At 44.5% G+C, this 27,879-nt stretch overlaps 1 protein-coding gene across 1 annotated transcript in view; it reads left to right on the forward strand.

The window, feature by feature from the left end:
* Positions 1-27,410, forward strand: part of LOC115470365 (serine/threonine-protein phosphatase 2B catalytic subunit beta isoform-like) — a 137,404-nt gene extending 109,994 nt beyond the window's left edge. Inside the window, 2 exon segments of the mRNA XM_030203467.1 lie at positions 21,979-22,060; positions 26,952-27,410. Of these exon segments, the coding sequence (XP_030059327.1) occupies positions 21,979-22,060; positions 26,952-27,174 (305 nt within the window). The 3' untranslated portion in view covers positions 27,175-27,410.
* The last annotated feature ends 469 nt before the right edge of the window (positions 27,411-27,879 follow it).

Here is a 27,879-nt window from a genome sequence, read left to right on the forward strand (position 1 = left end):
TACTTTTTGGGACTCTACCAGGTACCTGGATTGGCCACTGTTGAAAACAAGATACTGGGCTACATGGGCCTTTGGGCTGACCTGTATGGCAACTCTTATGTGCTTATGTTATAATTTTTAGACTCAAATCTCATCCAACCAGTAGATCCTGGATGTTGTGAAGCAGGATGCCAAGCTGGAATTTTCCCACCCTCTTGCAAATTCTTTTTATAATTTCCCCTTTTTGTGCTCCTTCCAAGACCACAGCGCTTGGAGTATTTTTTGTTGCTTAATTGGTGATGAAATACCACCCAAGTTCCAGGTCACTACTGTGAAAGGCATTACGTGACAACACCGTACAAGTGGTACTGTAACTTTGTACTTTATAATAGTCTCTATCATTTTGCCTGGCACCAACGTCAGGCTCACTGGTCTGTAATTTCCTGGATCACTTCTGGAACCCTTTTTAAATGTTGGGATTACATTGGCTACCCTCCAATATTCCGGTACCATGCTTGATTTTAAATTACATATTACTAACATTTGTTCTGCAAGTTCATTTTTCAGTTCTTTTTTGTTTCCGTTTTATAACTTTATTGAAGAAATTCAATCAACAATCAACATCATAATTCAACATGCCAACCATTCCCCAAACCCAACACTCCCATCCCCTTTCCCTCTCAATGTGAGCCCCACAATGTAGGATAGTTCCCCCTTCCCTCCTCAACACATACTAAATATTAGAGTCTTAGCCTTCAGTAGGGGCTTCCGCTTTCCCTTCAGGAGATCTTCTCAAACGCCATGTCCTATATTTATCACAAATGTTATGAAAGGAGTTCAGTTGTTCATTCTTGATGGCCATCAATTCCGTCATAAGGTGTAGATACTCCAATTTCTTAAGGTAAATAGAGGTGGATGGAAGCGCAGCTTTTTTCCACGCACTGGCCAGAGCCAGTCGGGCTGCTGTAAATAACTGAATAGCCCAACTGTGATGATCGATTTTTATACCAAAGGGTCTATGGTGCAGTAAGCAATGTTCGGCCTGCATAGGATGTGGCACCCCCAGTACCTGCTGTGCCATGGAGACAACGTCCTGCCAATATTTCTGCACTGCAGGACACGACCACCATACATATCTCCTCGGTTCCCACACCGTCTCCAGCATAAGCCTGTACCTACACAATGCATATGAAACAATCGTTGTGGAGTATAATACCATCTATACAACATTTTATGTCCATTTTCCATTAAGGTACTACTAATAGATGACTTAAGCAAGAATTTAAAGCTTAGCTCCTACTTTTTACACTGAATTACCTTCCCCAAATTTATTTCCCATCGCTGCATATATGAAGTTATAGGTGTGGAGAACAAGAGCAGTGCTTGATATATTCCTGACCACATCCCCTACCCCCCCCCCCCCCCCCCCCCCCCCAGTTGCTCTTTCTAAAAGTGTCTCGGGTAAGTTAAGTGCCTCTTTAGATTTACGTAATATGTAATCACTTATTTATCTATAATGAAAATTATGGTGTGGTGGAATGTCATATTCTTATTTTAGTTCAGCATAAGTATGGAGCATACCTTCCTCCCAGATTTGTCCCAAGGTGGCTAAGCCTTGTGAGTCCCACTTCTTATAATTTTTTTCCTCCCGTCCCACTTGAAAGCCTGGGGCATACCTTATCATAGTGTAAAGAAAATAACATCTTGTGGGATAAAACTGTTTTCTAACCATATGTCAAAGACTTAGTGGGATTTCCACCCCCATGGGTGCTCACTTCATGTATATCAAAAGCTCAGCCTGTGGGAGCCAAGGTGTCGCTTTCAACGATGGGTTTAGCCATTTCTGTTCCATCCAGACCTATACCTTCTCTGACTTAGATACCCATTCTGCCAAAATCCGAAGTTGTGAAGCCTGACAGTACAGCACGAAATCTGGTACTGCCATACCTCCTAAGTTTCTAGGTTAGCACATTGCCCAAGCTTGGACTCTTGGTGGGTGTTTATTCCAAATATAGTGAAAACCCCTCCTTATAAGTCTTTAAAAAAAAGTTTTCGGTGTTTGGAGAGGTAGGGCCTTGAATAAGTATAACAATTTTGGTAAGATCATCATTTTAAAACCATTAATATGCCCCAGCCATGAAACATTAAAACCTTCCCATCTATCTAGTTCTTGAAATAATTCCTCTGGTTTCCCTGGAAGATTTGCTTTATAGAGGCCTCGCACTCCAGGGGTCAATTCCACCTCTAGATATCTAATGCGCTGAGTGGCCCATCTATATGGGTACTTATTTTTTAACTTGGAGACTACCTTGTCCTCTAGGCTGATGTTTAAGGTCTCAGATTTGGACATATTTATCTTAAACCCAGAAAGTGCACCATAGTGGCGTAGCTCCACTGCCAGATGTTCCAACAACCATTCTGGTTCAGATAGGGTTAATGAGATATCATCTGCAAAGAGCTGTATTTTTATATTCATCCCCCTCCCAACATAGGCCACTAATTTTAGGGTGCTGTGGTATGGCACATGCCAAGGGTTCAATCACTGAAGCAAACAGCAATGGGGACAGAGTGCATCTCTGCCGGGTACCCCTTTTCAATCTAAATGTGGGAGTATATGTGTCATTAATTCTAAGAGTGGCCTCCAGACAATAATAGATTTGAACTAGCCATGTCATAAATCTGCCTGAGAAGCCCAGCTGTTGCAGCAGAGTGAATAAGAAGGGCCAGTGCACCCTATCAAAGGCTTTTTCAGTATCTAGTGATAGCAACATTAGTGGTGACCAGTGCTTTGTGCCTATTGGACAAGGTGCACTGCCCGTCTAACATTATCATAGGTTTGTCGCCTTGTTACAAATCCTGATTGATCCACATGAACTAGCCTGGGTAAGACTCTTTGGACCCTATGGGCTAATATTTTAGTGAGTATTTTATAATCAATATTTAGTAATGATGTAGGCCTGTAAAATGTGCAGTATGTTGGATCTTTCCCAGGCTTAGGGAGGACTATAATAGTCGCCAATCTCCAGGAGCTTGGCAAATTTCCTTTAGCTCCTAAAAAATCCAAATCATTTATAATATTTATTTGTAAACCCATCGGGGCCCGTCCCCATTTTTTAGATCTTTAATCGCCGTTCTTTCTCTTCCAAATCTGTAGGTTGGGACATTTCCTCACTGTCTAGCTCCGTAAGCTTAGGCCTATGGCGCAAGTAGTCTACCATATTTTCTGGCTCTGGGCCTGTGTCTGGTGTGTAGCGTTCTGCATAAAACTGAGTGAATGCCTCTTTAATATTGGAGGTGGCGGTGAGCCAATAACATAGTAACAGAGTAAATGACGGCAGATAAAGACCTGAACGGTCCAAAGTGGCTTGCTTTGTTCGCAGATTCAAAATGTATATGCTGAACTTGTTTCAAATGAGCCGCCACCTCCTCCAGCTGCAGTTTGTGCAGTTCTAGTCTCAATATATGCAATTCCTCACCCCCACCCCCAAGTGGGGTCCCCCCCTTTACTTAGCTTCCAACTCTAATTTAGCCATCTCCGCTTGAATATTGTGCTCTGTGTTTTCCGCTATGCTTTCAAATAAGCTTGTAGCGCTATGCTTTTACCTCTCATTACTGCCTTATGTCCTTCTCAAAGTGTAGATGGATCCACCTCCCCAGTATCATTGAGGGTGATATATTCCAACAGATCTTTCTCTAGCTGAAGCATATTACTAGGATTATACAATATAGCATCATTTAAGCGTCTATATCTAATGCCTCCAGCTTCAGGAGTAGATCCATCTGTAGAGGGGGGAAGTGATCTGACCAAGTTTGCGATCCAATTTGCATTGATTTTTACCCTCCTTTGAAGGAAAATGTCTCCAAACCAATAATCAATACGTGAGCTAGATTTGTGGACCAAGGAGTAGCACTTATATTCCCTGTCCCAGGAATAGAATACCCTCCAAATATCTAGTAAATCCCATTCTATCCAAAACTTCTTAAATTCCTGTCTTTCCTTGTTACTGTAGGGGGCATCATGTGTCAAATTATCTTTTCCCGGATCTAGAGTTAGATTAAAGTCTCCCCCCATGATAAGTGTACCTTGCATGTATCTTAAAAGTATTCTGGACACTTATTGCAGAAAAACCCCTTGATAATATTTGGAGCATATGTGTTACAGCGTGTAAGACTCAGAGCCCAGCGTTGGTAACAAAATAATGTATCTCCCCTCTTTGTCACGAAAAGCTTTTTGGATTATCCATTGTTGTTTCATGGAAAAAGCTACTAGAACCCCCTTGGTTTTCCTGTGTAGTGTATTGGAAGCAAAGTGTAATAGTTTGCTCTTATAGGGCTAGTGCTGGGCAGACTTATACGGTCTGTGCCCTGAAAAAGACAGATACAAATCAAGGTAAGGTATACACAAAAAGTAGCACATATGAGTTATCTTGTTGGGCAGACTGGATGGACCGTGCAGGTCTTTTTCTGCCGTCATGTACTATATGTTACTATGTTCATGAGTGGACAATAAGTGCTTCTCTTGGACAAAAGCTACACCCGCATCAGTGTGTTCTAACTCCTTAAATAGCAGATGATCTATTTTTCTGCACAGTTTATTCATCCTGTCCCCAGCCGGATGACATCCAGAAGTCTTTGCACCATGTCTAGTAATGGCAGTGCTCTTAAAAAAACTGCAAAAAGCTGATTTATGGGGGTTAACCAAGTGTTGATGCTCCTTCACTTTCCCCTACGGCTGCACTTCTACCTACCAGACTTCAGTTACTGGGTGCATAGCAATCCAGAGTTTGCTGAGCTGGAAACACCCAACTGGACAGTTTTGACCATGAATGCCAGCCTCTTTAACTGATGTGCTCACTGATAAGGTCAGTTGATGCAGGGGAAATGGATCCCAAAAGGAGCTTCCTGGTTAATCAATCATCTAGACCTAAGAGCAGTATGGAAGGTGCTGTACACCTTCACCACTCAACTACAAGGCAAAGCGTTAATGCTTTTTGACAGTGCAAAGGTGTACAAAAAGAAAAACAGTGACCCAGGAGGCTCTTCTTCTTTGGGCTGAGCTGCACTTGGAAGCTCTTTCAGCATATTCTGGGAGTACAGAACGCCCAAGCAGATGACCTCAGCACTCCCTTGATCTGAGGTAGTGAGAGTTAACAACACCCTTCAATCTTATCAAGACTGGGGTCTTCCATTCCTGTTTTAGGGACTGTTTGGCAGGGCCGGCGTTGGGGGGGGGGGGGTGCAAACAGGGCAGCTGTTCTGGGCCCTACAGCTCCAGGGGGCACTGCAGTCTAGACATTTCTTCCCCTTTTCCCCACCACAGTCCGTCTCATCATCCCTTCCCCTCACCTTCCTGATCTTCTTTAAAAAATCAAGTTCCTTTCTCGGAGGGGCAGGGGTGCAGCAGCCATTCTCACAAGCTGTCTGTGGCTGCCCCAAAGCTTTTCTTCTACTGCGATTCACTCCCTCTGACCCAACTTCCTGTTTCTGCCTGGGCAGATCGCAGCAGAAGGAAGGCTTCAGGGCAGCTGCAGGCAGCTTGTGAGGATGGCTGCTGTGTCGGGGCCCCTCTGAGAAGGGAAATACATTTTGACTAGGAAGGTGAGTGGAAGGGAGGGAGACAGACCATGGTGGGAAGAAGAGTAAGAGATTCCAGAACTGCATCTTTGTAATGACGGTGGGGAGATCAGAGGGGAGGGGCAGGAAGGGGGAAGAGATCAGGTGCCTCCTCCTTAATTTCTACCTTGGGCCCCAGCATATCTACAACCGGCCCTGCTGTTTGGAAAGGAGTTTATTTGTGATACATCCAGATATGGTTCAGTTCCTCAGAGGAGTGAATCGTCTTTTCCCTCCAGTGCAGGCCACTTGTCAAGAGTAGAGCCTAACTTTAGTACTAAAGGCATTGGAGCATCCATCATTTGAGCCAATGAAGAGAATTACGCTTAAAGATTCAATGCTGAAGATGGCCTTCTTTTTAGCTTTAGCTTCTGCTTGAAGGGTTTGTGAACTACACACCCTTTCTTAAAGAGATCCCTTCTTGTGTTTTATGGAGGCCGGAGCTTGCCAGAACGGTTGCATCCTTTCTTTGTAGTACCTCCTTCTCATGTGAATTAGTTTCTCGTTCTTCCTTCCTTTTGAAGAGATAAGTGTGGAGAAGAGATTAGGAATTTCCATTTATTGGACCTTTTGTCAAGTGTTCATGAGACGCTTGGAAATTACTAATGATTCAGAAATTTGGCATATTATATTTGTCCTTTTTTGAAGAAGTAAAGAAGCACAAGCAGCTTCTAAGCTGACCATTGCACATTAGCTCAAGGAAGCTATTTCTCAGCTTATACTTTAGGGGGCAAGCAGCCCCCAAAGGGTTTGAGAGCTCATTCCACAAGAAGTGAGGTGACTTCATGGGTAAGGTTGGGTGCAATAGCACCCATTGACATTTTCAGAATGGCAACGTGGTCCTCTATATTCATTAATGAAGCACTATAGACTGAATGTGACAGTGACATCGGAAGTTGTGTTTGGAATGCAGATTCTTAGGGTAGAGGTTGCAGAAACCCACTCACGTTAAAGATTGCTTTGCTGCTTTCATTAGGTTCTGGGCTTGTCTGGTGATGATGCTAAAGAAGGAGAAATTGCTCTCACCAGATCTGTCCAGGTTCCCTTTCTGTTCTCAGTCTGCTTTGTTCTCTTAGCTGTTTCTTGTTGTTTTTGTTCGTAATAACTAGTACGCTGAAGAGAAAAAACAGAGCTAAGAAATAAAGGTTGGGACTGTAAATCAGACTAGAGATCAATCTGCAAGGTCAAGAGAGGCACTACCATAGTTTTATTGTTGACATACTGGAAAGCTTCAGCTTAATGGTACCCATATAGGACAGAGCTCATAGCTCTGTATTCTGTCTTCATATACTGGTTGATGGACGTAACCTCAGGTTCTAGACTGGTCTGTAAACCAAATGTATATTCACTGCTATTTCCAGTATCCATGACGAAATGTAAGCCACATTGAGCCTGCAAAGAGGTGGAATAATGTGGGATACAAATGCCTTAAAATAAATAAATAAATAAATAAGATTAGCAGGTAAGACCTAATTTCTCCATCTCTGGCATAATGTATGGATATAAGAGGGTAAGAGATGATTCCAGGTTTATATGCACACAAGGCTCTGGTTGACTTCACAGTGTGGTTGAGCATGTGAAAGTATCAAGGATTCAGAGCTCTTTGCTAACGCTAATATCAGTTGTGATTTTCTTTAATGAAATAAAAACAAAAATCATCATGGCTATTGAATTTAAATGAAACATGGCAGGGATATGTGTCACAGAGGTGAAAAGAAAAGCAGAAAGCTGTACGTATCATCACTACCACTGCCCCCCCCAGTGCATTAGTTATATGGCTGTTATGGGACACAGCATGGCCATGGAAGTGAACAGTGTTACACAGTGTGTGGGGAGGTGCCCTGTTGCTGTTTGTGTACATTTCCTGTTCTTTCATGGCAAGCATTGGTCGTCATGATGTGTAACTAATAGGTTACCCAAATTTGTATTTGGGTATAGCATATAGGACATTCTACTACTACTTAACATTTCTGAAGCGCTACTAGGGTTACGCAACACTGCACAATTTAACATAAAGGACAGTCCCTGCTCAAAGAGTTTACAATCTAAAGGACAAGTGAACAGTCAGTCCGATAGGGGCAGTCAAATTGGAGCAGTCTGGATTTCCTGAAAGGTGAGAGTTAGGTGCCGAAAGCAGCATTGAAGAGGTGGGCTTTAAGCAAAGACTTGAAGACTTGAAGATGGGCAGGGAGGGGGCTTGGCGTAAGGGCTCAGGAAGCCATCTTTCTGGTTCTTTAACCTGTCACCTTTTGCTAGCACTTTATTACATACTTCTATCCTGTGTAATTTGTAATGCTTCCTCCTCCTGCTTGTTTGCACGCAGTATCGTCTCCTCTTTCTAGTGCCCAAGGTTTCAAGCTCCTAAACTAGGTCCAGGCTTCTCCCACCACTTGTAGGCATGCCATCTACTTAGTACCAGCCCTTTGTGAGATTTTCAGAGCTCATAAAAACATTTACTAGGTCTGAGCTCCAACTGTCTCTGTCTGAATTTAATCCTAGTCAGCACCTACTTGTTAAGCCCAGGCCGGGATTTAAGCATGGTCAACATAAGCATCTGCTTTGGACGCAAAAATTTGATGGGCACCAGAGTGTCTCCATCTGTTCCATGTCTCAATCCAGGGCTGCTGCCATAGGGCCTCTTTCCTTTTAATTGCCTATCCTTGAACAATAGTGGCAGCTCTGGTAAGAAAATTCAGCTCAAGGCCGTCAACCCTCAGATGCTGACAGGCCCGGCTCTGCAGCATCTCACCCCTCATGTAGGTTTCCACAGTGAAAGGAATTCTGTGTGGGAGGAAAAAGTGATATGCCACCAGGCCTGTCAGTGCACGAGGGCTGACAGGCCCTGCCCTGAATTTTCTTACCAGAGTTGTCACTTCAGCTTGGGGATAGGTGCTTTAAAAGATAGAAGCATAGGTGAAGAAGCACATGGGGAGAGGGCAGGATCTTTACAGGGGCAGTTATGGAAGTGGGTGCAGAGGACCCCACCCCCCCACTTGTCTATGGGCACCCACAATTGTAATCCAGCCCTAGTAAAGCCCCTGTGTCCAGCCCTCTGATGTGCATCTCCTTCTGGTTTTTGTACTGAGCTTAGTTAACCGTCAAACAGAGCTGCCTCTTTGCTCTTCAGTCACAAATTATTTGGACTAATGCCATTGCTCTGTGTGGCAACCTTGCATTTTCTCCATTATTCTCTTTTCCTACCTTCATTCTTTATTACCACTGCTTAGTAAAATATCTGTCTTTTTTATTGTCTTACTCACATTTTTCTGCATCATTCACTTCTTTTTTCTGGGCTCTCCATCTGAAGAACAACTCATATCTGGCGGTAGAAAAGGTACAGACCACACAGAGCAACACTGTTTTGAAATATGACTTTGCAAACTAATGTAAAGCTGGCTGTTTCCCGAACACCTGCACACTGAACAACATGTCTAGTAGTTTGTTTCTTCATTTTTATTTGACCTTTGTTATAATTCTTTTTTCCCAAAAACATATGAAAACATATGCTTTTTGCTTTCAATAGAAGTCATATTCCTGGACATCTCTCTTTCTGTGCATGATGAGTTTTTTTCCCCTGTTAACTTTTTCTTTGTAGATTTTCATGCCCTTGCCCCATTCTAACATTTATCCCTGGACCTTGCATGAGTTGTATTTTCACTCATCTGTCTTGTGTGCCTTAAACCATGCAGTTGTGAATTGTTTTCTGTTCAAGTTCTGCATGAATAGTGATTGACATTTTATGAGAGGGGGGGGGGGGGCATTACTTTTGATTTCCTGTTTCTGTGGTAACTTTTTTTTCCTGGTGTTAACATTTCCTTGGCTGCTCATGGTCCTCCCCCCCGCCCCCTCCCCCCCCCCCCCCCCCCAAAAAAAGGGAGGAATCCCATTGCTTTTTGCCCTAATGTGTGCTTGTGGCTAACATGGCTTTGGAATCAGGACGCTACAGATGTTTGTCAGGGAATGTTTTCTTGAAATATGCAGCTGTTTGCACACTGGCATACCTGCTGCTGGTGAAAGGATATGCTTCTAGTAGTGAATGTCAGCACACTGGTTAGGATGTAAAATGTTCCAGGAGGTATGCCTGCTTTTAGTATAATCTCAGAATTGTTCCTTTATTAGAATTTGCTTCCCAACTGGTGTCCCTTTATGAATGACGTGTCTTGTTATATGGGTAAGGTAGGGTGTCCTGGAAGTTTCTTATTTTTTTTTTCTTTAGTCTTCCAGCTCCATCAGAACCAACCCCTGCAAAGGCCATGAGCTTTAACTTGTAACTCCTTGGGTGTTTTCCACTATTGTTTAATCCCCTCCTCAGTTACCATTACAGTGGCTGACCTTTGCCAGAGGTCAGGCTGCAGCTATCTCAGAATCCCAGTGGGTCTGTCTATTGTGCAATGTGTGTGACTCTTCCCCCACCTCCACCCCCAGTGCTATGAGCTTTGCTTCTCTAGCAAACTCTGCCCTGGTTGGCTCAAAGAATAGAAGTTGGGCTTGGAAATTGAGTCCAGATTTTCTGTATCCACAGAACCACTGAGGTAGCACATATCCTGATACTTTAATGTCAAATTGTTGCAGGAATTACCACTATTGTTAGCAGAATCTGTGGTACTTCAGGAGTCAAACACCACACACCAGAATGAGAGAGAAATCTTCTTTATTTGCCAGCAAACAAAGTAGGACATCAGCACTAGGTCTCTTCTTCTCTTTCTCAGCTCTCTGGATCCTGCGTCTCCTGTCTGTCCTCTCTCGTCTCAGCTCCTTCTCTTCTTCTTCTAACGTAAGCTGCTTCTGCTCTCAGTTATATAGGGTCCTACACCTCTCTAGCCCCCCTTTCTCACCAGATGGTAAAGAATAGATTGATTACCCTGCCTTGAACTAATTATTACTTACACATTACTTAAAAATATCAGTTACATAGGTTTGAGATATTTCCTAAACTGACCTATGACCTGGGGCCTCTCAAACTAGACAATGTGGCACCTATCTCTTGCATTTTATTATTATTTCTCATATTCCCAGTCATAGCTTAAACTGCTAACTGGACTCTGGCATTCATTAAGGGGTCAAGGGCCAAGGGGCCAGTCTTGCTTAATGGCACACATACATTTATTACTTTCAGAATACCAGTCCTATACTTAGCTATAATTAATCAAGACTTTCCCTGACCTCTTTCACCTATTAGCTTCCTACACAGAACTCGCTAGGACTGTGGATAATTCAAACCAGATGATGACCTCTTAAACTGCAGACAAAGCTCACTTGAAAAGTCAGGCAAAGATGTAACACTGAATTGAAAAGATATTCTACATAGAAATAGAACTTATTAATTACACAGAATAAAACATATTCTAAAATAAGCAGAAATCAGAATTCCTTATAAGACAAATTCTAACTCATCAAGAATATCTAAATCTAAACTATCTTCTTCTAACCAGCATTAGCCTAATCCTTTAAAAACTGCAGTATGCCTTGCTTGTAGTGGCCTCCAGATGTGGTAAATAATTACTTCTCTCTGACCTTTCTAACCTCTAGTCTAGCAAAAGCTAGACTTCTTGAGCAAATTAAACCCAGATGGCATTCCTCCACTTTACAGGACTGAACCAAACTTTAAACACCAAATTAATATGATTTCTTTGCCCAAGCTGCCTCATTCCCCACTTTGAGACTAAAATCAGCTTATGCAGAGATAAGTCTCACAACTCAAACTCTGGGGATTATAGTGATCCCAACTGCATACCTCCTCCTGGGGCATAACGTCTAGGAATAGGCTTGTGAATCACCATTACCCTACTCGTTAAGGTCCGACGGCATACTGCCGAAGCACATGAGGCCAGGAAACAAAACAACAATCCTGCTAAAACTAAGACTATTAGGGAAATGAACAAGGGACGTATCCATGAGGTCAATGACCACCACCAGGAGGTAAGGTCTAATCCTCCTCGGTAATCCTCCACATTAAGGCTAGCCAACTGTAGGACTTTATCCATGGCATACCTAACTACATGCGTCCTATTTATGACAATAGTACAGCACTCTGAAGAATTGAGCACTGTGCAGAGGCCACCCTGGGCTGCAAAGAGGTAGTCAAGGCCCATACGGTTATACCGAGAAACTACACTTAATTCATTAATTTGATCCTGCAATGCATTGACTACGACGTTCAGCTCATGGACTAAAACATGGAGTAGGGACTGAAGTCGCCGGGTAGCCATGCCTAGTTCAGTGATACCCGCTACCGGGCCCCCAATTGGAATCCAGGCCGTGGCAGAAAGGGCCACAAGTCTCTTCTTAGTCAGAGGATAAGTAGAGTTGATGTACTGGAGGGCTAATTCAATCGCCTCATCCTCTGTGGCAACGGAGGAGGGTAAGAACAAGGCCTCTCACTTAGAGCGGTGCGGGGATGGTGGCCTGAGAAGAGGAATAACTTTAGGAAAATAATTCAAGGTTACCAATACACAAAAATCATACGTTGGGGGAAGAATCATGTGGAGGACATTATCACAGAGCCAGTAATGGCCAAGGAGAGGGTGAGGGAAGTTCCCAATAAATGTTGGCTCAGGCTGTACAAGGTACTTAGGATGCCCATAATGCGAGCCCCTATCCCAGGGGGAACGAAGACGATATGGAGACTTTGCACACCATAGGTGCCAATCCCCAATTGTGACAGGCTGCTCACCTGTTATAAACTCTTCATACCCCGGGGACTTATGAAAGTAGAAAATAAGCCGGGACACTATAGTCCTCTCAGTGGTACGCTTAGGAGCCAGATAATCATCTGGGTCATAATCTGCAGGTACGGTAGTAGGGCACATAGGAGTACCTGGAGAGACTACCCACACAGATTCCCCCTTCTCTGGGAGAACATTGGTATAGTTACAGGAAATGGGAAGAACAGTTGAGATGTTTCTTGTTAAACAAAACACTCCAGAAGCTGGATAGGGAGACGTAAAGACTGGCCGTAGAGAAGATTCAGAGGGGGAGGTAGCATTATAAAAGGACCACCAAGTATAATCCTGGCTCCAAGGGCCCGAACTCGAAAAGTAGGGAGGTATAAGAGCTGTAAGCGGCATAGGTGCAGGAACAGCTGGGACATCTGTGGTATAAGGAGAAAATCGGGAACACACAATACAAGGGGAAGTAATCTTTGCCTGGCTAATTAGTTCCTGGACAGAGTGTAGCCAAAGGTTGGAGCGAGTTAGGGTATTAGGAACAAGGAGGCAAGGAGTAGAAAACAACAAAAGCACCCAAACTACTAACATTTTCTTTCTTCCTAATCTAAAACAAATACAGCAAACTAATCAAGCAATAATATTCCAACAGTCTGTGCTAGTCACAGATTACTCTAATATAATGTTCTCAGTCTTTGAGTTCTTATACCAGTTGGGATAGAACCTCAACTGACAAGGATCAAGCTCTCAAATTCCAGGAAAGCCAGAATCAGGCAAGAAAGAGTCTCAGTATGAAGCCAAAGTCCAGCAGCTCCTGCGGTATGCAGTTGACCCTTCTTTTCAGCTAGTAGATTCTTTGGTTCGGGTCAAGCGCAACTTCAGTGGCTCCACTGGATCACTTTCTGCTCTCCACTGTTTAGGCTCCGTCTGATCCGTGCTGGGCTCAGTCTGGTCAGCAGACTTGATTCGAGACCAATGGACCCATGGAGTTATCCCTGCGACCTTCACAGCTGTAGGGGTAGAAAGCAAAACAGTAAAAGGTCCTTTCCACCGGGGCCCCAAAGGCTGGAGCCTCCAGTCTTTCACCCAAACTCTATCCCCTGGCAGGAAGGAATGTACCTGAGCCTGGAAGGGGACAGGGTTTATTTCTCTCACATAAGACTGAAGCTCAGAAATTATCCGGCCCAAGAGGGCTACCTGCTCCTGCACCTGGGCAGACCCTAAAGTCCCTATGTCTCCCTTAATTCCCTGCAAAATGGCTGGGGGCTTCCCATACACAATTTCAAAGGGAGAGAGGGCCGTTCCTTTAGTTGGGGTGCATCGGAGGCGGAAGAGGGCTAGTGGCAGTGCCTGTGGCCATTTCAGTTGAGTTTCCTGACAAATCTTTGCTAGGCTATTTTTCAAGGTTCTGTTTGCTCGCTCAACCTGCCCTGAACTCTGGGGACGGTAGGCACAATGCAATTTCCAGGTAATGCGCAATGCGCGGGACAGGGCCTGAAGTGTGGCTTCAACAAAGGCGGGACCATTATCTGAGCCTATGGCAAGGGGCAGTCCATACCTGGGGATGACATCCCTAAGGAGGGCTCGAGCTACTTCTGTGGCTTTCTCAGTGACTGTAGGGTATGCTTCCACCCACCCAGAAAAAGTACAGACCATGACCAAGAGGTATCGGAGCCTACCGCTCCTGGGCATTTCTGTGAAGTCTATGACTAGGGACTCAAAGGGTGTTAGTCCTCTAGACTGAACTCCTGGTGGAATACGGGGTCCCTGACGAGCATTATTCTGGGCACAGAGAGTACATCGGGCAGAGGCAGTGGCAACCAGACTATCCAATCCTTCCAGCACCACTACTCGACTGAGTAGGCGGGCTAGTGCTGTTTTCCCTAAGTGTGACAAGTCATGAGCTTGAGACACTACAGGCCAAGCTAGGTGGCGTGGCACCAGAACTCTGGTATCAGGGAGATGTAACCAGCCATCAGGTCTCCTTACTGCCCCTTCTTCTTGAGCCCATTTCTCTTCCGTTTGGGTGTACTTAGGCGTCCATTCTTGCAGTCGAATTTGGAACAGGGGGGTCACAGTACCTGCTGGGGGTCCTCGAGCAGCTTCCTTGGCCACCCGATCAGCATGGCGATTCCCACGGGCCACTGGAGTATCTGTCCTTTGGTGTCCCCTGCAGTGAATGACAGCTACCTTTTTAGGGGCCCAAACGGCCTCTAGCAACTGAAGTATTTCAGGTCCATACTTAACAGGTTGGCCTGCGGTATTTATGAGTCCCTTTTCCTTATACAAAGCTCCATGAGCATGTAGAGTTGTGAAGGCATACTTGGAATCAGTATAAATGTTAGTCACCAGTCCTGCTGCTAGCTCCAGAGCTCGTATGAGGGCCACAAGTTCTGCTTTCTGGGCTGAAGTTCCTCGGGGCAGGGCCCTTGCTTCTATCACCTTGTCCTCTGTCACCACAGCATAGCCTGCCAATCGCTTGGAGTTCTCCACGTAACTGCTTCCATCTGTGAAATAAATTACATCTGGGTCCCTCCAAGGAACATCTTTAAGATCTGGTCGACTGGAGTACACTTCATCCATGGTTTGGATACAGTCATGATCCGGTGGTCCCTCAGATGCTGGCAAAAGAGTGGCGGGATTGAATGTAGCCACTGTTTCCAGGTGTATCCGTGGATTCTCACATAAGCTGGCTTGGTACATTTGTAAACCATTGGTTGCCCTTGTACTCCATGAGGGTGAGAACTGCGTGGGGGACTTTAACAACCAGTTCTTGCCCCAAGGTCAACTTGTCAGCTTCCTGGACCAGTAAGGCTGTTGCTGCAATGGCCCTCAGGCAGGCTGGCCATCCTTTAGCCACTCCATCCAGCTGTTTAGACAGGTATGCAACAGGCCTCTGCCAGGATCCCATCATCTGGGTCAGCACACCCAGAGCAACCCCCTGTCGCTCGTGGACATACAGTGAGAAAGGTTTCTCCACATCAGGAAGGCCTAACGCAGGGGCTTGGAGTAGGGCTTTCTTTATGGCGATGAAGGATTGTTGAGCAATAGGTCCCCATTCAAATGGTTCCTTTTCACCCCCCTTTGTGGCCTGGTAAAGAGGTTTCGCCATCAGTGCAAAATTCGGAATCCAAATTCTGCAGAATCCGGCTGCTCCCAGAAATTCCCTAACTTCCCTTCTGGACTTGGGTTGGGAAATTGCAGCAACCGCTTGCTTCCTACTAACATCCAGTCTCCGACTTCCCTGGGAAATGCAGAAGCCCAGATACTTCACTTCTGACTGACAGAGTTGGGCCTTCGAGCGTGAAACCTTATAGCCCGCATCCAAGAGTAACTCCAGCAATTCTCTGGTAGCCTCAAAACACTCTTCCTGGGTCACTGCTGCAATCAGGAGGTCATCTACATACTGGAGTAAAACTCGCCTTGAAGGCTCAGATTTAAAAGTCTTAAGGTCTTGTCCTAGGGCAGTCCCAAAAATGGTGGGGGAGTTCTTGAACCCCTGTGGCAGGCGGGTCCATGTATACTGAAGCTTCCGTCCTGTTACTGGGTTTTCCCATTGAAAGGTGAAAAGCAGTTGACTGGCGGGGGCCACCCGAATACAAAAGAAGGCATCTTTTAGGTCCAGTGTCGTGAAATGGGTAGCTTCAGAAGGTATCAATCCAAGCAGGACATATGGATTAGGCACTACAGGGTGTAATGAAATAGTGGATTTGTTGACCACTCGTAAGTCTTGGACTGGCCGGTAGTCCTCAGTCCCTGGCTTCTGAACTGGCAACAGTGGCGTATTCCATGGAGACTGGCAAGGTCGAATAATTCCATGGGATAACAGACGATTCAGATGTGCTTGAATCCCTTCCAGAGCCTTTCGGGGAATTGGGTATTGGCGAAGACGGATTGGCCGGGCACTTGGAAGTAAGTCTACATGAACAGGGGGAATATTTCGGGCCAACCCTGGGGGATTATCTTCTGCCCATACCCCATTGACCTGGAAGCTGTCAGCCAGGGGTAGGTCAACTTGGCCATGCGACTGATGCAGCCGCCATTCTTCTTCAAGAGGGCAGCAGAAACTCAATATGCCCTTAGGGCTGGATGTCGGGGGCCGAAAGGAGACTGAAGTCTGGCCATCTGAGTCAAAGGAAATTTGGGCCCTAAGCTTGGACAGCAGGTCCCGGCCTAACAAAGGGATTGGACAGTCTGGCATATACAGGAATTCATGAGTGTGTGTGTGTGAGCCTAATTGGCATCTACGGGTCGTCAGGAAGGGCCTCCGGTTCTGCACCCCCGTGGCTCCCACCACTCGGACAGTTTTTCCAGACACAGGCGCTAATCGCTCCGTCACAACAGAATGTTCAGCTCCTGTATCAATCATGAATGGAATTGAGCGGCTCCCTATGGTTAGCTTGACTATGGGTTCCTGGGAGCCCAGTTTGTAGGAACCCGGTCTGTCCTATTCATCCCATTTTGCCATCTCGGCTATCCCAATGATGTCAGATTCAGAAGGCTCATACCTTCCCTCTCGAACTCGGCCTCGGCTTCCTCAGTCTCCTGGTCCCCTTCTCAGTCCCTGGCGCCTCTGGGGGCATTCATCTTTCCAGTGCCCTCTTTCCTTGCAGTAGGCGCACTGACCCCTCTCCAATCGTGGTCTGGGATTCTCCCCTCGTGGCCGGGATTGATTGAAGGAATCTCGAGGCCTGGCTGGCGGTCCGGGGTCCCACTTTGGCTTCCCATTGGCTAGAGGTCGACCTCGGTTAAGGGTGGAATTAGTAATGGCTGCCGCCAAGAGGTCGGCCTTCTTCTGCATCTTCCGGTCAGCCTCTCGGCGCATCTCCTGGTCCCTATTAACGAAAACCTTTGTTGCGATCTCAATTAGCTGGGTGGTATTCATCCCTGCGAATCCCTCCTGACGCTGCAGCTTCTTCCGGATATCTGGCATACTCTGGGCCACCAATGCACTATTCACCATTCTCTGGTTTTCTAGTGCCTCAGGGTCAAATGGGGTGTATGTTCTGTAGGCTTCAATTAGTCGCTCTAAAAAGGCCCCAGGGGATTCAGTTGCCCCTTGGAGAATTTCAGAGACCTTTGCCAGATTAATGGGCCTCTTTATGCCTTTCTTCATACCTTCCAGCAAGTCCCGGCAATAGCCAGACAACAGTTCATAGTGCTGCCCATTATTTGGATCCCAAGCTGGAGCTGCGCGAGGGAACCGAGTTCTAACCCATTCCTCTAGGTCCTGTATCCCCTCAGGGGCACGTGCTCGCGTGATGGCCTCAGCATTTTGTAAAATCTTCCGCCTCTCCTCAGTTGTGAAGAGGGTCAGGAGAAGTTGTTGACAATCAGTCCAGGTTGGGTTATGGGTGGCCATAATGCTAGCCACTAGGTCCACCACTGCCTGAGGCTTTTCAGTATAAGAGGGGTAATGCGTCTTCCAATTCAGGAGATCGGTGGTTGTGAAGGGTACATACTGGTAGGCCTGTGCCTGTATAACCTGACCCTGATTATTAGGATCCGGTCGAGTGGTGGGTACCTGGCGGAGGGGCAGAGCTCTCGAGGAGGTGGGAATGGAACCTGAGGTAGAGCTAGGAGCTACCCCCTTATCATGCACAAAGGTGATTGCAGCGGGTCTAACCCATTCAGGGGAGGTGTGTTGAACCCCTGAGGGATGGGGAGGGGTACTCATAGACTGAGAGGTGATCACAGGTGATTCAGTCCATTGAAAGGGATGCTGGGCCCCTGATGAGTGGGGAGGGGTACTAGAGGGAGAGGCTGGGCTGTCGGGAGTTGAGGAGTCAGGGGGTGGAGCCCAAAGCGGGTCTTGGGAGGTTAACAGGGAAGAATGTGGCAGAGGAGGGTAGATGCTGGGTGAAAAGTCCAACCTAGGATGTGGCGGGGTTTGCACAGAAGGGGAGGAACTATCCGGAGAAGCCTGTACTGGAGAGGCTTGGGCTGGACGCCGTGGATCTCTGGGGGTAGAGCGGAACCCCAACAATGGACCATAAGGTGGTGGCTCAAGATCTGAGGGGTCATCAGAGAGTATGGGTTTCTCGGACAGAGTAGGGGTGGAAGCCACCGATTGGGTGGTAGGCTTCCTGGGGCTCTTTTCCTCCTCCAGTTTAGATTTTCTAATAATCTTTCTTTGAACGCGGCCCAGCATGAACTTCACCGGGGATCCCATATAAGTTTTCAACCAAGAGGGAGGGTCAGTCACAAGGCTGTCCCAGGAATCTATATAGGGGAGTTGTTCAGAATATTCTGGTTCTCCTACAACTATGCTGTAGACCTTCCGGATTACTTCAATATCTAAGCTGCCACTAGGGGGCCACCCCACTCCCATAGATGGCCACTCAACTTCACACAAGGTTCTTAGAGTACTTAAGCTTAAAGTCTGTCCATAATCATTAACTAAAAATCCTTTCTTAAAATTCTTAAGCATACAATCTAGGGGAGTAGCAATTTGTCTAGATGATGTCCCTCCCATAATGCTTACAGTTACAACACACAGAAAGGAAGGGAAATTTTTGGAAGTGTGGTAAGGGATCCACACATCCAGAGACAAAAAAGTAAACAAACAACAATCGCTTCCTTCCGTCGCTGGCCAGTTGAACTCGCGTTAACTGGAACCGCAGCTATAAGAAGTCCACACTCATTTAATCATTCATGCATCACACACATACTGTACAAAAAATCCCACCCAACAATTTCAGATTTCTCAGATACAGATAAGCTCTGGCGGTTTCCCTGCTAGTCCCCACTAGACTAGAAGGTACTAAGGCCTTCGCTGAGAGTTGATCAGACTCCCCTTCCCTCAACTTTTGAGGGGCTGGTTTACAGTTTCCTAGCTAGGATTACAATACAGAATACATACCCGGCCAATGTTCCTCAGTCAGTTGGGTGCCAGAAATTGATGCAGGGTCCGGGATCCCACTTCTGACACCAAGAATTGTTGCAGGAATTACCACTATTGTTAGCAGAATCTGTGGTACTTCAGGAGTCAAACACCACACACCAGAATGAGAGAGAAATCTTCTTTATTTGCCAGCAAACAAAGTAGGACATCAGCACTAGGTCTCTTCTTCTCTTTCTCAGCTCTCTGGATCCTGCGTCTCCTGTCTGTCCTCTCTTGTCTCAGCTCCTTCTCTTCTTCTTCTAACGTAAGCTGCTTCTGCTCTCAGTTATATAGGGTCCTACACCTCTCTAGCCCCCCTTTCTCACCAGATGGTAAAGAATAGATTGATTACCCTGCCTTGAACTAATTATTACTTACACATTACTTAAAAATATCAGTTACATAGGTTTGAGATATTTCCTAAACTGACCTATGACCTGGGGCCTCTCAAACTAGACAATGTGGCACCTATCTCTTGCATTTTATTATTATTTCTCATATTCCCAGTCATAGCTTAAACTGCTAACTGGACTCTGGCATTCATTAAGGGGTCAAGGGCCAAGGGGCCAGTCTTGCTTAATGGTACACATACATTTATTACTTTCAGAATACCAGTCCTATACTTAGCTATAGTTAATCAAGACTTTCCCTGACCTCTTTCACCTATTAGCTTCCTACACAGAACTCGCTAGGACTGTGGATAATTCAAACCAGATGATGACCTCTTAAACTGCAGACAAAGCTCACTTGAAAAGTCAGGCAAAGATGTAACACTGAATTGAAAAGATATTCTACATAGAAATAGAACTTATTAATTACACAGAATAAAACATATTCTAAAATAAGCAGAAATCAGAATTCCTTATAAGACAAGTTCTAACTCATCAAGAATATCTAAATTTAAACTATCTTCTTCTAACCAGCATTAGCCTAATCCTTTAAAAACTGCAGTATGCCTTGCTTGTAATGGCCTCCAGATGTGGTAAATAATTACTTCTCTCTGACCTTTCTAACCTCTAGTCTAGCAAAAGCTAGACTTTTTGAGCAAATTAAACCCAGATGGCATTCCTCCACTTTACAGGACTGAACCAAACTTTAAACACCAAATTAATATGATTTCTTTGCCCAAGCTGCCTCAAAATAAGATTATGCAGATGCACAATATTTCATTATAAGGGAATCCCTGTTGTTCAATAGGAAGGGAAAGATTAGGTTAACCTGCACAAATATAAAATGAGCTATCATGATGTTAACAAGAAATAAATGTGACCTTCTCTGGGAAAAGGTGACTAAAGTTGTGGATCTGAAATTTTGACTATGGCTGATTTTTCATGTCATGGGTTCATAAGCTGTCTGAAAAAGTTACATGTTTGAACTTCTCTAACTTTATTTTTTCACATAAAAGGATGTGGTTTGGACTGTTGCATTACAAATTGTTTGCTCTAACAGAATTCATTAAAATCCCATTTTTTGTTTCTGGTGACTTTAGTCACCTTTTCCCAGAGATGGTCACAAAAAAAGAAACAGCTGGCATCTTCCATATGCTAATTCCTGCCTGTGACTGGCTGAAGGTTTCTGTGGATTAGTTTCACCTCAGAATGCAGAAATCTCCCTTGGACCCCCACAATGTATAAATGCTTCTGTCCAGATTTAATTGTAAAGATCAGTTTTCTAAATATTTGGCACAGTGGAGCTGAGGAAAAAATATCCCCTTCTTCCCTCAGCTTCACCTCAGTAGTAGAGTACAAGAGATTGATTCTTTCATACATGTGCAAGAGCAGGAATTACCATTTCATTCCCACACTTATGCACAAACTTCAGTGTATTGCTTTCAGCTCCTTCCAAACTGATGCAACCCTTCTAGCAAGGATGTCTGGAGTAAGTGCTTCCAGGCCATATGATAGCAGAAACCCATCTGTTTTTCATTGCCCTGTGTGGAAACAGCACCACGTGGAACTTTTGCCAGGTGGGTTCTGATAGCCACCCTACTCTGCTTGTCTGGTTGGCGTGCCATGTATGTTCTGCTTGCTTTACTGAGAAGTGTGTAGCAGACAGAGAGAAATTGGCAAACCAATAACAGAAAGAAGAGCTAAGGAGGCAAAGTGGGTTCCTGTGAGCCCTTGCAGGGTTTTACTCTATGCAACTTTACAAATAGCATAAAATACAAGGGGATGGTCTCGGTAGCTCTCAACCCCCATTTCAAGGTCAGTGTCATTTGTGTTTGCAACCGTGGGAAATGAGCTTTTAGTTCACATTCAGTAGCAATCCTTCCTAACGTTTCCATTTTTGAGGAAAATGCTTTCTAGAATTGTAATTTGAACTTCTTGTTTTGGCTACAAATGGTCAGAATACTATTATAAAAATTACTTGGGATCCTTATTGAACAATCAAGTAGTTTGAGACCAAGTGGAGTGAATGTTGAAAAAAGAGACTGCAGGTAGAAACAAAATATTGTGCAGTGAGACAGCAGAAGACCTTGCAGAGCCCCCAACATGCTCACTGTTTAGGGCAGGGGTACAAACTCTGATCCCTGAGCTCTATAGATGGGTCGTGTTTTCAGGATATCTGCAATGATGATACATGAGATAAATTTCTTTCATTTGAGATGATGAGCATGCACGTGCATCATCATTAGAGGTGTACAGAAAACTCAACCGGTTCATAGTCACTTGACAACCATAGTTTGACACCCCTAGTTGAAGGGTGTGTAGGATCCGCAACCAGTTGAGTGTTATTTTTGATGAGATTTGAGTAATGCAGGTGGTTATCTTGCTCTGAACTGTACAGCATGTTCTCCTGTTCTATAGCTTGAGATTCTCTTTCTTCCATTGAAAGTAGGAACAGCGGCAGCCAGAAAAGAAATTATCAGGAACAAGATACGTGCAATTGGCAAGATGGCCCGGGTCTTCTCTGTGCTCAGGTAAATATACATAGAGCTTTCTAAACACCATGCAGAGTTCTCTGTCAGGGAATATTTACACCATGGGCTTCATTTACTAGACTGAGCTAAGGTTTTGCAGTTACCACATGGCAACTGCCAAAGTTAACGAGCGATAGCTGCAAAACCTCTGTGTTAATTGTTTGAGGGCATTCCCAACATTTTGCTGTGCAGTTAACACAGAGAAAATTGGTTACTGCATGACAGGTAAAATAATGCAATTAGCTACAATTATTGAAGTGGAGATAACTGTTAACGTGCAGTAACAACCTCTGTTATAAGGCACAGTACTACATGCCCCCTTCTGCATTAGCTGTTCAGCACAGATATTTCCTGTACTGTTTTAAGATGTTACATTAGCTGTTAGCATCAGTGTTGCCAGGTGCCGCCCAATTGGGCGGTTTTCCGCGACCCGCCACGGGAAATTTTTGCCCGCAGCGGGTCGCGTTTTTTTGGGCTTCTTTTTTTTCTTTTCCGCGGTTTTTTTCGGCCGCGGGGGGCGGGGTTAGTGACCTTTTGGGCGGGGTTAGTGATGTTTTGGGCGGGGCCGATGACGTGGGAGGCGGGGCCGGTGACGGCTGGGGCGGGGTTGATGACGGCGGGGGCGGGGGTGTCAGGGGCGGGGTTTGAGTTTGGGCGGGTTTTGGGCTGTTTTTACACTGGATTGGGTGGAAAAAAAAATTTTCCACCTAGCAACACTGGTTAGCATGTGGTAATTCCCACAATAAACTAGTGCAGCCTAGTAAATTGGCCTCCATATATTTTGTTAAAGATAAGGAATTTTGTGCAGCAATTAATCAAAATTCTGTTGCAATTTAAAATGGCAGAGAATGACCAAATAGACATTTTAAACACTTTTGTGTATCTTTTTCCTTTCCCCATCTCATTACTGCTTCCTTTTAATGTTACTCTTTTTAGGTTTCTCCTTTCTTTTGAAAATATTTTTTCTCATTTGTTTCCATCATCTTCCCCCTCCGCCACATCTTTCTCATATATTCTCTCCTTCCTTACCACATCTATCTTCCATATCTGTTTATTCACAAGTATTTTCTCATCATTTCAATCTTTAATCCTAATTCACCTGTGAGTGATATTTTGGTAGCCGTACAGTTGTAGCCAGGTGTATGACCTTGACTGCGGGATTTCACTTCTGTTAAACATTTCTTACTCTAATTAAGGAGAAAAGAGAGTGGGTGTAAATTATTGAAAATAATTAAAATGGCTGACTCCTAATGAATTATATTTAGAGTCTCTATTCTGAGCTATTTATTTATTTTTGTTACATTTGTACCCCGCACTTTCCCACTCATGGCAGGCTCAATGCGGCTTAATAAATTAATTCTGAACTGTTTATAAATAAATTATAAATTTAACCGATCAATATTCAAAATGATTAGAGTAGGCAGGAGAGGCTTCTGCCCGCTTAAATCGTTGTCTGTGGCTAACCGCCAATGTTCACAGCACTTAACTGGTTAACGCCACTGAATATTCAATTAGTGCCTGCACCAGAACTGGCCATCTTGTGGACGTTCCAGGGGTGGAGTTGGCACTTATACAGTTAAATGCTAACATTAAGCCCTTAAATTGGGCTGCATAAATAAGTTCTTTCTTTAAGCAGTTCAATTTATGTGGTCAAGGGCTGAATATTGCACTTAACTACATAAGCTTTAGCGGCTAACCTAAAACCGGATATTCAGTGCTGGTGCCTGGACATGGCCTGGCATTGAATATCCAGGAATATAGGCAGTGGCTGACATAAAAACACTGGTTTGCTGAATATCGGCTGGTAAGTGTTTATTTTCTAGCTAAGTAGTAGATACCTGAGGGTACAAAAATCAATGTTTATTGGAATATTCTTTGTGCAGGTACTATCAATGAGTATTTTTTCTAGCTGAATCAAATAAATGCATTTCCACCAGTTCAAAACACAATAAGAACAATTCTGTAACTGGATGTATGCTGTTACGTGTGCTTAAGTGCTACAGCATGTAACTGGAGGGAGTAGAGCTTGGGCATGTCTCCCAGGGTTGCCGAGAAGGAGGAGCAGGGGGGCAAGATTCCCCCGGGCCGGGGCCAAGGGAGGCCCAGCCATAAGTGTTGCTATAGAGTGGCACAAATGGCCTTGCCACCCTAGGTTTACCCGCAAACCAGCATTAAATTGTTCCCTGCCCGGTTCAGTATCTCTCTTGTCTTTCCCTCCTCCCCTCGGCAGTGTTCCTGCAGGCTACTGGCAGCATCAAGAAAGAAAATAGCCTGCCTTCAGGTGGCCCCCTCTGCTTTGTCCCTCTTCCTCCGACACAACATCCTATGTCTGCACAGGCAGGACATGGCAGAGGAAACACTTTGGAGGCCAGCCAGAGGTAAGTTGCTTCTTCTTTGATGCTGCTGGCAGCTCGCTGGAACACTGCAGAGGGGAAGAGGGAAAGACAAGAGAGATATTGAACAGGGTGAGGGAGCGGCGCCGGTAGCAGGCAGGTGGGGATGCTATGGCAGCGGCAGTGGGTAGCCGGGGGGGGGGGCAATGCATTGTTTGCCCCGGGCCTGGCTTTGTCTTTCGGCAGCTCTGGTATCTCCTACTTAAGCACACACACTATAGAATACTATAAGTTGCATGCACTGCATGGTGCACTTAAGCACACCAACTTTTCAACAGCCAGCATTCCTAAATTTATTACCAAAATCCATAAAAATAACCCACGACACAGCGAACTTCCGTAAACTATTGAAAACCTATCTATTTAAGAAAGCATACAATAACAACTCGTCCTAAATGCCAACTAACAAAACGTACCTATACAAAGTGTATTCTTTGATTTAATTGTTTATGCTAAATTATCCGGATCTATAGTTTAATATTCCTAATTGTTCAAGTTTAATTTGTTATAAATGAAGCTTATCCTAATACCTTTCAGTTCTTATAAGACGAACTTTCCTCCTATAACCTAGTCCACTCTGTCTCCTCTTCCTCAATTATGTATTTCTCCTCTCCGGAAATGGTAATCACCACTTACGGAACTATGTAAGCCACATTGAGCCTGCAAACAGGTGGGAAAATGTGGGATACGAATGTTATAAATAAATGTAAGCGCTTCAATACTGATTCAAGCTAGTATTTTATAACAGAATCTTGGTGCCAGGTTGCTGTTATAGAATTGACGCTCAGCAAACAACATCAAGGTGTCTAACTTGAAGCATCAAATTATAGAATTGCCCCCAAAATGGACATAGATGTTTCATACGGGTGTGAAAACAAGGGCTTCAAAATATTGACATAATTGTCAGTATTATTGTTGTTATTTATGCGGTTAGTTTGGTCACTCTGCATTTTAGTTCAGAGATTTTTTTTTTCTGAACAGAGAAGTTTGTGGGCACTGCAGCTACCTTGGCTCTCCTCAGGGGAAAGCAGCTAGTCAGCTGATTTTCTTCTAGTCTTCTCCAAATGTAAGAAGAAAACTTTCATAGGACAGGGATAATAGAAATAAGAGGCAGCAAACAACAGTAAGAGAAGGAGGTGACAGATCAAACACCGATACACATTTGTGCATTTCAGTGATAAGACACCTACCTTTATACAAGGCAAATGCATTTCCAAGCTTCAAAGCAAGCTGCCAGCTAAAATTAAAAAGTATATATCATATGAAAGAAAGCAAGGAAGAAAGAAGGATATATATTATACAGTCTCATTCTGTCTGCTGATGACTCTGGTCTTTTGTGGTTTTCCTTATTTTTCTCCCCTCAGCAGTCTCTGCCATTCCCTCCCAGCCCTTGCTGGCCTGACCCTCAGCATCACTGATTGAAGGATTACCACACTGGCAGCAGTCACCTTCCCTCCACCACAGGCCTAAGCACACCAACTTGATGGCAAATCCCAGACCTGACTGACTGGCTCCCTTAGTTTATTTTTATGTATACGTTCAATTGGTCAGTGACACACATTCCATAAAGCAGAAGTGTGGGTTTAAACACTTCATATTGTGTAATGAAGTGACTGCTCTTATCGTAAGTCAGGCTAAATTTAGGGCATGTGCTTCATCATATATGGTGAGCATGATTAATAAGACAGCTTCTGACACACAGTTATGGGAATTTCAGTAACTGCAGCATCATGATATTTTTTTAATGCCAACATTTATAGACTAACATGGAGGATTGATCAAACACACACTTAACAGGTGGGTACAGTGTGCACTTCTGCATTGGATGGTGATACAAAGCCATGTGATGCACAATGTGTTTATTTTGCTTTATCTGTTTTATTGCTTATTATTCCCTTCTGCAAATATTTCTCTCTCTCTGTTTTGCTCTGGTACCTACAGACTGAGGAGCATGAGTCCTGTAAAAAAAAAAAAAGCCAATCACTCTGAACTCACCATACACGTATACAGTATAGGTGGCACAAGTGTTCAAGACATTGGCTTTTATTTAAGTATTTTCTGTTAGTCTGCTTCTCATAATAAGGTAATCTAGGAATGACATTTACACTGTACATATAAGGAGTCTACGTAAGAAACCTGTCAACAAATCCATCCCGTAGCAGAGTATAGGTAAATATTGAGGTCTTTCCACTGAAGCTAAATTATTTTCTCAGCACCAGTATTGATGAAACAGTGTAAATATTGTTAGCTTGTTTTTTGTCACTTTCCTTCCCCACCCCCCACCCCTATTTATCCCATCCAGCATAGATTGTTGTAGGTTTGAAAATGATTACCATTGCACTTTGCTTACCCTTTGTTCTTTGTTTTTCATCATTTTAAAATTTGTTTTTTGCTGTTAAGAATGAGCTTAGCTTCCCACTCTGCCTGCTTTATGACATGCTGTATTGATACGGACAGCCGACCACTGACTTTGCCCTTATTTTGTGTGTTTCTCCTAGGGAAGAGAGTGAAAGCGTGTTGACGCTCAAGGGGCTGACCCCCACTGGAATGTTACCTAGCGGAGTCTTGGCTGGCGGGCGACAGACTCTGCAAAGTGGTAATGATGCTATAAAGCTCTCTGTGCCTCAGAGGGACTGGGGCACAGCATACGCTTTCCCTAATACTGCACACAATACATTCTGGGAGTTTCTCCTGCTTTTCAGATCCTGTTTAAGCAGCTGATCTGAGCATTGCTTTCTGTGTGAAACAAACAGCTTACCAGGGTAGAAAACTACAGCAGACAGGGACCCAAAGTCTTTACAGCTCCCTGAATTTAAAATTGAGAGAGAGGCTGCAGTTTTCTTTTTTTACTAAGCTTGAGCTGGATACAACATTGTGCAGTTTCTTCCCTTTTGTGGCGTGGAGGAGTAGCCTAGTGGTTAGTGTAGTGGACTTTGATCCTGGGGAACTGAGTTCGATTCCCACTGCAGCTCCTTGTGACTCTGAGCAAGTCACTTAATCCTCCATTGCCCCTGGTACAAAAATAAGTACTTGAATATATGTTAACCGCTTTGGATGTAGTTGCAAAAACCTCAGAAAGGCGGTATATCAAGTCCACTTTCCCCCTTTTAAAATTGTTCTTTAATGCTGGTCATGGATTTCGTATGATATGAAGAACAATGTGTAGCACAATTCTAATTCTGCCATTAGTGATCTGTCTGCCCTCAGAGAAGTCACTTTCTGTGCACCTCCCTCAGTCTATTGGGCAATAACATAGTTCTTCGCAGATACTGGGTATCTTCCCAGAAGAATGCCAAGCACACTGTGAGGGGAGGGGGGGAGAGCCAGTCAGTCAGTGCAGTAAGCTACCACCCATTGATTCTCCTGTGCTAATCTTACACTCGATGCAGGAGGAAAGATTAGTTGAAAATGAATGTAAAACCATTG

The sequence above is a fragment of the Microcaecilia unicolor genome, chromosome 5 (genome assembly GCF_901765095.1).
Source record: "Microcaecilia unicolor chromosome 5, aMicUni1.1, whole genome shotgun sequence".
NCBI lineage: Eukaryota > Metazoa > Chordata > Amphibia > Gymnophiona > Siphonopidae > Microcaecilia > Microcaecilia unicolor.